Source organism: Crinia signifera, chromosome 3 (assembly GCF_055691185.1).
Source record: "Crinia signifera chromosome 3, ASM5569118v1, whole genome shotgun sequence".
NCBI classification, from domain to species: Eukaryota; Metazoa; Chordata; class Amphibia; order Anura; family Myobatrachidae; genus Crinia; species Crinia signifera.
In genome coordinates, this window is record NC_139219.1 from 43,879,146 (window position 1) to 43,890,559 (window position 11,414).

At 40.0% G+C, this 11,414-nt stretch overlaps 1 protein-coding gene across 1 annotated transcript in view; it reads right to left on the reverse strand.

Moving 5' to 3' along the window:
- The window catches only part of LRPPRC (leucine rich pentatricopeptide repeat containing), a 181,062-nt gene that overhangs the window by 133,173 nt on the left and 36,475 nt on the right, over positions 1-11,414 (reverse strand). The window contains 1 exon segment of the mRNA XM_083175710.1: positions 459-577. Coding sequence (XP_083031836.1) covers positions 459-577 — 119 coding nt within the window.

Below are 11,414 nucleotides of genomic sequence, written 5' to 3' on the forward strand. Positions count from 1 at the left end.
AAGTGGTCCCGTCACCCCGCAGGATTGTGGGGGTTCAGCTATAGCCCATGTTGACAAGAAGACATGAGCAAGGTTATGTTCTGCATATTACACAAACACCAATCCTGGTAAAACCTAGGTTAAGATAATCAGTGTTTTCTTTTTATACAGAATGAATGCAAAAGCATTTAGCAGTCGGCCTATGTATGATTAGGTACCCCATGGTTCAATTACATGTAACTGAAGAAACGATTCCACAAAGGTGGACTAATAAATAAGGTCAGCACATTTTTCAAAAACAGCACTTCTCTAGATATGTAAAAATCAAAAATAAAAAGCTGGTTTTATTCTCTTCTTCATTTCCATGCAACGTACAATGTCATTTATAGACAAACTGTATGCAAGCCCCCATAGTAGTGAACCCAGTATCCCATTGGACAGTAGAGAAATAAAACTAGAAAAAGGAGACATTAACATACCTGCAGAGCAGCTTCAACAGTTGTGGAGTCTGAAAGAATCTTTGCAATATAATCAGAAAACGTGTCCAGATCTACTTCTACCGACAGTTCCTTCATCAGTTTTATTGTTTGAAGGACACCTGAAGAAATAAAGAAAAACCAGTAAAGAGATTAAGCATGAAACCATTCATCTGCACGCATCTGTGTATATCCAATAAATGATTCTACGTATTTGGCCAGAAACATGTCAAGATGAATCTCTAGAACCTCAGCACATCATTTGTCAGAGCGGAAACTAAAGCTGTCGTAAACTATTTCCCTTGAACTCTAGGTCAGGGGTTCCCAAACTTTTTTGAATCACGGCACCCTAGAGCATCAAAATGTTTTCAAGGCACCCCTAGGTCAAATGTTTCTTATTGAGAAGTTCAGGAAAAAATATAAAAGTACGTACATCGACCGTGGACACACCCAGATGCTGTTATTGCGGAAATCCTAAAATTTAGATCCATTTATGGGCGAAGCATATAGTGCGTACACGATTTACCATTACGACTCATCTAGTAACAATAAATTGTCCAAAATATCGCATAGTGGGTACCCAGCTGAATGTTTAGAGATAAACTCTCTATAATTGAACAGAATTTTGGAATGTTACCCTTGAAGATCTTCAAAACATCTCGCACAAATTCAACTTTGTATGATACGCTCTTCTTAGTTTCCAAATACCTTAATATTTGTTTATGTGATTGTGGACATGAATTAAACTTGCCCTTCACCTGTAATATTATGTACAGTATATATTGTTCTATGGATCAATATCTTTTACCGGTACAAGTTGAGTATACGGTTATCCAAATAATTACGAAAATCTTAGTTTCCGGAATGCACTTTTTTTTTTGTGCTAATAGCACTACTGGGGGTTTGTAACTGGCACTACCGGGGACATGCAATGTAACTGGCACTACCGGGGACATGCAATGTAACTGGCACTACCGGGGACATGCAATGTAACTGGTACTACCGGGGACATGCAATTTAACTGGCACTACCGGGGACATGCAATTTAACTGGCACTACCGGGGACCTGAAATGTAACTGGCACTACCGGGGACCTGAAATGTAACTGGCACTACCGGGGACATTAATGTGACAGGGGGGAGACTGGCACTGACTCTTGTTCTTGTACAATCTATGGACCAACTATTAAATTTTATTTTTGGACTATTGTCCTATTACATCTTAGTTTTTTGGTGGTGCTCCCATGAGTCATAATATAGTACACTTATATACAAAATAGGAACAGACGACTCTCTTTGTTGGGGCACAACTTTAATTTAAAATTTTATTAATATTTATTAAAATATTATTTTGTTATAGGGGTTCTCTCTAAACACCTTCCAACACCGTTATTAGGGTATATTTTGATTAAGACAGAGAAAGGAGAGATACTATATCTGTATGTGACTCTGTAGGACAAATTGATACAGTATCAATTTGGATCAAATTGAGACTCTATCAAATAAAATTTGTGTCAGCCACGGTCAAACATGTTCTCAATGAAGGGATATCATCCCATGAGGCATTATAATCGCCTGGCTGATTTTTATTTTTTGTTTTTTTTGCTTGCGTGACAAAAAAAGAAACATCGTGTATAATCATATAAGTTCAATTAAATAAAGTGTATAATAAATGTGGAAAGAATCAAAAAAGTATAATAATAGTCTAAGACCATAAAATTATGGCGAAAATATGATGTTCTTAGTGACTTGTCATGGGGGGTACCCACAGTGTATATTTCTGCGGTACTTAAGTGGTTTGGCTTATATTACTCATATGTCATATTTACACTGAGCATAAATTCACAACCTGTATATACATGCGGGATAGAATCAGAGATGGAGATATGAGATGCTCTCATTGGGCTCAGATCATTTCTACTTTTCGGCCGTGTGTCTCTAGGGCAGTGAACGGACCGAATGAGAGAATGATACAATTGAGGCCAAGATAGTGAGGGCACTTTGAAGGAAGAATAATAGGGATCTGCTGTTGTTCACCAGTCTCATGTATCACCCCTGTTTAGTAAGAACCAGCGCAAGGGATCAAATAGTGACTGGGTTCAATGAGAGTCCCTTAATAAGAGGCAAGTACAGTCCCTATACATGGGTACATCATTTCATCATTTCCTCATATTATAATCATAACCTCATGGTATTCCTTCTATAATCTCATTATATCATTCTTCCCACATAAGAATCGTACTCCTGTAGCTCCCCATCAATATGAGAATTAGCTACACAAATAAGGCTTAAATGCCTTACAAACAAATCAAAGATTGGAGAAAATCGGTTCTTAGCAACTCTCTGTGATACTCATCGTATGTCTGCTCCGGGGACATGCAATTTAACTGGCATTAAATATGTGCAAGAAAATTATTGCTTGGCATTCAACTTTAGTGCCTCATATAGTACACAAACCTTGTTTCATGGACAAATAAAAGATATGTGTATTTCATGTGTTTATACAACAAATGCATATTGTGTTCACGCATGAGTCCTGTCCTCAAGATACCTTAATGAAATCTAAAAATATTCTTAAAAATATGGAATAATCCGTTATCCAAAATGCTTCTGGCCCTGAGCATTTTGGATAATGGATACTCAACCTTTATTGTGAAATTAAAAACTGGACAAATGTTGTAAAATCAGCACAGCAGCTCCATGGCAGTGATGTTAAGCGTGTATTTGGTTTCACCATAAATCTAGAAATGTTACAAGTCATTTATATTTTTTTTTTTTTTTTGAATTCATTCTTTATTTTCCATTTTTCATTTAAATACATATTAAACATTAAAAGTTTACCAAGTTTAGAGTAGTAGGGTAGAAAACATAATCGTTACAAGCATGTTCAGTCTTCTGTACGCAGACAGGTCATCTAGATGTCTCTTGCCAACATATAGCACATTTCCCTATTGGTGTTCTGTGGGATGGTGTCTAATCAACCCCGGCGCTCCTCGTAAAATTCCCCCGTGACCTTATCTCATGGTGAATCGTTATGCTTAAACTTATTTAATGTGCTATGCTTTCTTAGCGTGCACATACCTAAGTTCATGTTTTTATGTGTTTGTGCAGTTATTTCTATCTGGTACAACCATTAAATATGCTGTATTTACTATGTGTTGTGTTAATTACATAAAAATAAAATAAAATATAAGAATAAACACGAATGTTTTTTCTCCTTTTCCTTTCAAGTCATTTATATTTTAGAGCATCTGAAATTAGTTTATGTCAATTATTGTGAAAAAGCTGCACTCCGCAGATAAAGAAAGAGCTGGTACACAGGACTGGGTGCTGCTCATATTACGGGAACCTCTCGTCTCTTTCAAATCCATTTTTCACAAGAGGCACCAAAAAAATTAATATATTTAAATTTGGTTGAGAGTAGTACCTTACTGTATATTGCTATTAATGCTGGCAAAGGTAGTTACAGAATATGGCCTTTCGCAGGCTTTAATAACATAAGAAAAAAAAACTCAAGTACACATCAAGGGGTTTTCCACTGCAAACTGTGAATTAAATTTCCATACAACCACCCCAGCAGTTGTGAATTCACTTAAGCTGCCCATACAGTTACAGATTTATTGTCAGATCTGGCTGGTTGGAACTAAAGCTGGGTACACAGCTATACAATCCTTTTTTTTTGCAAGCGTTCGGCCGACCGTACTCCCGTCGGACCGTCCGCAAACAACAGCCGACACGCGCGTACACACCTGTACAATTTACTTGCGACGTCTGATGTACTCCCGTCCAAACAGTCTCAAGAAAAGGATTGTACCACCGTACACACTCTCTCCTCTATTCACAATTCACATGTGACCAAAATTATAATAATGGGCTGGGTTAGGGCAGCAGTCACCCTTTTACCTATTACCTTTTTTTATTTTTCATATGTGTCAGTGTGTATTTATTTAACTATTTTATTTTCTGTGGAACTACAAGTGCCAGCGGGCCCTTTAATGCCCCGCATGCTGGGACTTGTGGTTCTCCAAGTCCCAGCATGCGGGGGAGGCTTGCTGGGACTCATAGTTCCACAGGAAAAAACAATCGTTTTTATTCTATTTTTTTTACACCATTCCATCAGCCCGATGCCCACCGCCCAGGGGCATTGGGGACAGTACCAGGCTTCAGCCTGGTCAGGTAAGTCCTGGAGGGGGGGGACCCCTTCATTGGGGGGGTCCCCACTCCCCCAGGGCCCCTGGCCAGGCTGACTGGTCAGTAGGGATGAATGCTTTGGCCGCGGGAACTTATATCATACCCTGCTGGCTGGTTGTGCCTGGGGCTGGTTCTTAAAATACGGGGGACCCCTAGTCATTTTGTCCCCCGTATTTTGGGAACCAGCCCCGGACCTGGAGCCTGGGGCTGGTTTTAAAAAATCAGCGAAGCCCTATTTGTCGGGTTTCTTGATTTTTTAATACCAGCCCCGGCTCCTTCAGCCTGGTGCTGGTTACGGCTGTCGGGGGGACCCCACGCCGTTTTTTTTTTTTTTAGTCAAAGCTAGAACGCCCACATGGGCGTTCCAGCTTTGTCAGTATAGTCGCAAGGACGGCAGCATATCGGTCGGACGTGCGTACACACTGCACTTTTGTACCGATATGGGGCCGTCCTGTCGGATGAAAATTAAACTGCAAAGAACCATCGACCGACCGAGTATGGACGGTCAAGACAGTTTTTTGCCGTTTATCGGTCGGTAGGGACAGTGTACACACCTATACAATTGAACGGCTGTCCGACCCAGAACGGAAGAACGGCCCGACAATTGTATATATGTGTACCCAGCTTAAAACCTGGTAATATCTGAATGACAGTTTGTCGGTTTTCAAGAATTTCGAGGCAAATGGTCAACTGTCATTTACGCTCATCTATTACCTGGTTTTTGTTCCAACCAGCCAGATCAAACAAAAAATCTGAAGATGTATGGCCAGCTTTACTCTTAGAGGTTCTGTTACTTGGGGCTCAGGCCTACATAATAACTACATATCACCCTCTAACCCAGGGCTGGGCAATTGCGGCCCTCCAGATGTTGATGAACTACACATCCCAGCATGCCTTGCATCAGTTTCAGCATGGCCACATAGCAAAACTAATGCAAAGCATCATGGGATGTGTAGTTCTTCAACATCTGGAGGGCCGCAATTGCCCAGCCCTGCTCTAACCTAAACACGGGTGGTAGGGCGTCCCTTAAAATTTAAGGAGCAGTCTAATATTTATATCGAAGGTTGATATAGGCATTTAAAGTAGTAACAAGCGATTTCAGATGAACTCAGGTCTTTTTACCAAACTAGCGCATGTTCGGATTTATCTCACTGTCTAAACCAATAGCCAATAAAATTCGGAATTTGATTTCCGATTGAAACCAGCCCGTCATCTCTAGTTAAAGTAGATGCTAAGGGGGGTATTCAATATGGTTTCCGACTGTTGGAAAGTCCTGACAGTCCCGGGCTGTTTTAATTTAATCTGACAGTAACTTGCCAGTCGGAATTCAATGTTCTGGCTGTCAAGTGTCAGAAAGTCTGCGGATCGTTGAAAAACGGACGCTGATTGTTGAAAAATGGCCGTGAGCTCGACAAACCGTGGAAGTTTCCGACTTTTCAAAAAAAGAGTCTGGTCTGACACCCTTCAATGCTGTCGTTGAAGGGTAAATATCGACAAATATTGAATGCCCCCTAAATGTGAACTTATTTTTGTCAGTGAGTTTTCAGATTCTTATAGAATTACACCAGTTCCTGAACTTACAGTTATCTCTGCAGAGGAAAAAAAATTTAAGCATTGGGATTTCTGCCCCAATTTCCCCCCTTAAATGACTCTTCAATGAAGAGAAGAAAAAAACCCACAAAAGCACAAAAAAACACTTTCTAAAATAACCGAGTCATTTGCACATGTTCAAAGATTAGACAATTAAAAAAAAAAAAAAATACAAGAAATAGCTTTAACGTGAACTGTAAGTAAACTGTGTGCATCCAGAAAGCTGGAACATTAGCACTGCAGAGCTGGAGGGGTGGCCCGCCGGATCTATAATATTTACAAGACTTTGCTTTCATTCCATTACACACAGTAATGCTCCTCATGTCTAAAGTTAAACAGGTATTGACATCTTACTGGTAACAAAAGGACTCTGCCAAAGGCTGCTGGGTAATGCGCTTTCAGAGCATATGCTTCATCTCAACTTGCCTCATGGATTTGTGACTTTTTAAATTCAAAGTTTAAAAAAGTAGCGAGCTCTGCCTGGAGTGCCACCTATGGAAAAGTGACACTTCCATGAATATTTTATGCAGTGCGCTACGGTGCAAATAATACAATGTGAATTCCCTCTGAGCACTTAAAAATACATGCAGGCAAGTCAGACTAAATTAAAGTCGCATCAGCTACTCAACTTTGCCTTAAACAAAACGCCTGATTTAGGTTTAAGATGTGGAAAAAAATTATGGGCATTTTGTCTGGATACATTGCACATTCTCACAACTGGCGTCTCTACCTCTGGCAGTTTTCCCACATGCAATCAACTGCTATTTTATTCAGGAAAAATGGTACTCATCGCTTGACTGTACATAGCTTAAATAGTATGTAACATTCTATTACAAAAAAGAAAAAAAACTACATCTACTTAAAAGAACTGCAAACTGCTGAACATAGCTATCTGACCGCTGTCCAAAAACAGTGTTTACCATTGGATTCCATCTTAAAACTCCAACAGCCAATCAGCAGCAGATTTAACCCTTTGAGTGCCAACATCCTCGAGATGTGCAAAACATCCGCTAAAAATGACAGCATCGCTCACATTTGTTATATAGATTCAAATTTAAAAAATGTTGTGTAAAAAAAAAATAAAAAAAAAATATTATATTTCCTACAGCATATAAGGTAAACATTGCTTGGCAATTTTCATATCTATTTTGACAAATTCCCTTGGCACTCAAAGGGTTAAAGCACTGCACAGATCAGTATGGTACGTCCAGGCTTTGTTACGTGTAAAAGAGAATACATGGATATTTGAAAAGGAATAAATAGAGTTCTTTACAGACAATCTATTCTAAACGGTCCCGACAAGCCGGACCAGACACAACGGCACTAAAGAATCACAAGAGCTAGCATGGCCGGGCATTTAAAGCCTGCTGGCACTTGTAAAAGAAAAAAAACTTGAAAAAATAAAGAAAAAAGACACACCAAATGTAGTATATCTGGATATAAATGAAATTAAAAAAACACTCACACTCTCCCACAAATCCCTCGTTCTTCAAATAAACACTCACAAAATCCCTGGATCTGGTCCTCTTCTATCAATTTAGCTACCACAATCCAGGGAAATAAAAAAAGAACAGGAACTGTTCACATGCAGGGTTCCACCACAATGTGAGCGGGTCACTCCATAGAATGGGGAAGGCCTGACTGACACAGAGCGGGCCAGTGGTCAGTTGCCCTGCAAGGGGACAGTTCATCTCCTTTTTTTGTTTTGCCAAGATTGTGAATGCAACATGAAATGAGAACTCGATATAAGAATTCTATAAATATCCAATTTGCTAAATCAATGGAGAATGCACGGCCTTGAAGCACAGGGGTTGGGGTTTAAACATTATTACGAGGAATGTTAGCATGTGATTAAGCATGCGAATAGATGGCAGACAGCTCCCAAGCTTTGAGAGACTATCTAGTTTGTGTTACCTTATACTTAACCCAATTATGCCCAGAAATAAATTAACGTGGGCTCAAAAATACCCACTATGACATTTGTTTGCATATCAAAGACTAAACTAAGCTGAACAATATACTTGAAATAACTAGAGCATGTATACGAAACAAAATATGTCTATAATTTTCTTCAGTGCTGTGTAGCATGTTTCCATGCCAAGAGGATGGTGCTGGTCTAACACAGCAGACACAGGACTGAAGGTGCCCACAGACGCATCAATTATCGAATGCGTTTTGTACTTTTTAAGCACAAATTGCATCTTATGTACAATTATTGGATGGTGTTTATGTTCCCTGGAGCCCGATATTGTATGTCTAAAAAAGTACGTGCTGCACGTACTTTTTAGACTACATCTGAAATTTAACATTACAAACATGGGTTCATCACATGCATCCAAGTGCACATCTCATAGCAAGCTGGAAGAAAAATTGTATAGAACCATTGTACAGTCAAAAACGCATAGCACAGTACAATTGTAGCGTCTGTGGGCACCTTAAGCAAACTAGCTTTGCAGCAGAGCAATATAGTGCGACACCCCAGACAGGGAAGATGAACTGCATGGGTTTTCAAAGATGGCGGGTGCTAGAATGAACACTACAATATACAGTATGGAATGGCTGATTTAAGCTCAGGGAAAATAATGACACAGCAACTCCAATTGGCTAAACATTTTTTAGCCACTATCAGATCCCATTGAGCATTGGAACATCAGCTAACACCTTATGCAAAGTTGTGGTTTATCTCCACTGTAAGAACATACAAACACAAGGTTGTATAAAACAATTTCTAGAGGCAAATGGTGTATTGTTGGCTGCTTAGATTGACATGCTTGCTGGGAACCTGTAGTTATACAAAAATGCAGATCCACTGGCTGTAAAAGCCTTATGTTCAATAAATCATAAGAAATGAAAAAACAGCTGTGTGTTAATAATGGCAAAATAAAAAGGGACACTCTCTAATTACATTTATAAGAAATATTTATCGTGCAAGTTTACACAAGAACCTCCATTCAGTGTAGTATCTTTTGCAAATAATAGAGATAGGGAGGTAATTCAATATGGAATTCCGACTGACAGAATATACTGAGAGGCGGAATCCCGGGCCGTTTTCATTTGATCTGACAGTAACTCCATAGTTGGAATTCAATGTTTCGGCTGTCGAGTGTCAGAAAATCAGGGAAATCTGCCGGGGATTGTCAAAAAAACGGGTATGAAATAGACAATCCGTGGCCGTTTCCGACAAAACAGACCAAACTTTAAAAAAGTTGGATCTGAAACCCTTCAATACAGTCGTTAATGACAGCATTGAATAGGCGAGTGCAGATATTTCCCCTGTTGGGAAATACCGGCATATATTGAATACCCCCATAGATAGCTAAATGCCACAAAAACAACAACAATGGAATGAAAGGAAAAAGCTAAAGTGAATAGCTTATGCCATGCATGTCCAAACTGTGGCCCTCCAGCTGTTGTCCCATCATGCTTTGCCACAGTTTTGCTATTAGGGAATGCTAAAATTTTGGCAAGGCATGCTGGGATGTGCAGTTTCACAACAGCTGGAGGGCCGCACTTTGGACAACCCTGCCGTATGCCATCAAACCACAGCACCCAAACCTGACAAAATATCACATGGATATAATCCACAAAAACATATTAAAAAAAGAAACATACCACATTGCATTAACATTCGATACTGGCCAATCAATTGACATCGATCATCCTTATACCAACCCAGGCAACTTTTAAAACTACACCACTTTAAGGTTTTCAAATTAATCAGTTTTGCAAATAACCTATTTCATCAATTGATCAAAAAGCTATGTATTATTATTAGTATTAATACTGTATAGCTCTAATATAATTCTGTGCAATAGTATGATTTCCTAATTATGTAGATAAAATATTGAACGTTATATATATTGTATACACATTTTGGTGGATCACATGAAGACAACAGGCAGGTACAAATCAATACAAAAGAGCTTTCTAGATTACAAACCAAAATTTATGAGGGAAGAGTTGAAATAAAGTGGAAAGAGGGGCAGTAAAGTTTGTCTATTGGAACAGCTGATGCTTAATACAGGAGAGAGAGAGAGAGAGAGAGAGAGAGAGAGAGAGAGAGAGAGAGAGAGAGAGAGAGAGAGAGAGAGAGAGAGAGAGAGAGGCAGATGTATTAAGCCTTAACAAGAGATAAATGCAAGGGTGATAAAGAGATAAACGTCCAGCCAATCAGCTCCTCACTGACTTTTCTCAACATGTATAAGAAAGAGATTTGGGGAAATAGGCTGCGACCAGGACAGCAGCTATGTGTGTTTCCAATGGTCACCAGATACAAAAACACGACAACTCTACACAAAAGTAGAACCACACTTCCACGCTAGCCTTGATACATAAGAGCTACCAATCATCCTATGTTAGTAGATGTTTAAGAGTCTTCTGTGATTGGATTCTGTGAAGGTCACCTTTTAAGTTTTAACGGACCTTGCCACAGCTCCCTATTTTCACGTAAAAGGTATCTTTATTAAGATTTTCCACTCCATTCCTCTGGTCAAAGATTTTCCCACGGGATGATCCCTCAAAAATGAATCTCTTCTGACCTCCTGTCAGAGCCCTATATTCAATTAGGGGTTTCTTTAACCCCTTCAGTGGCAATCCCAAGAATTTTCCGGGCTGTGCCTCAGTGCCCAGTCTGGCAAGCCAGGAAAATTCTTGGGATTGCCACTGTTTAGAGCCAGGCTCCCATCTCCGGCATCTCCTCCCCCCCCTCCCCCTCTGCGTTATCTATTGAAGTCTCCGAAGCCGGCTTATGACAAGCCGGCTGCCGGGAGCAGGGACAGGGCGGCGGGGCGCAGGGCCAGGCAGCGGCTGATTGACAGTTCAGCGGCATTGCCCGGACCCAGGGAGAGAGTGGTGGGTTTTTCTGGGGGAGCACTCCCTAAAAAAAAACCACCACTGAAGGGGTTAAGGGAAGTCAGTGTCATCCACCTTCCTGTAATCCCGTCACCACTGGAACAATGCAACCACCACGACTCAAGTAGACAAACACTCACCTCACTTAGAGGCCCTATTTCGTGAATATAAGCCTCTAAGTATGGACCTCTTATGTATGATCAAGGTTAGCGCTGAAGTGTGGTTCTACTTTTGTGTACAGCCTGTAACATGGCAGCTAGGATGTGATTGGCTGGACGTTTATCTCTCTTTATCACCCTTGCATTTATCTCTTGTTAAGGCTTAATAA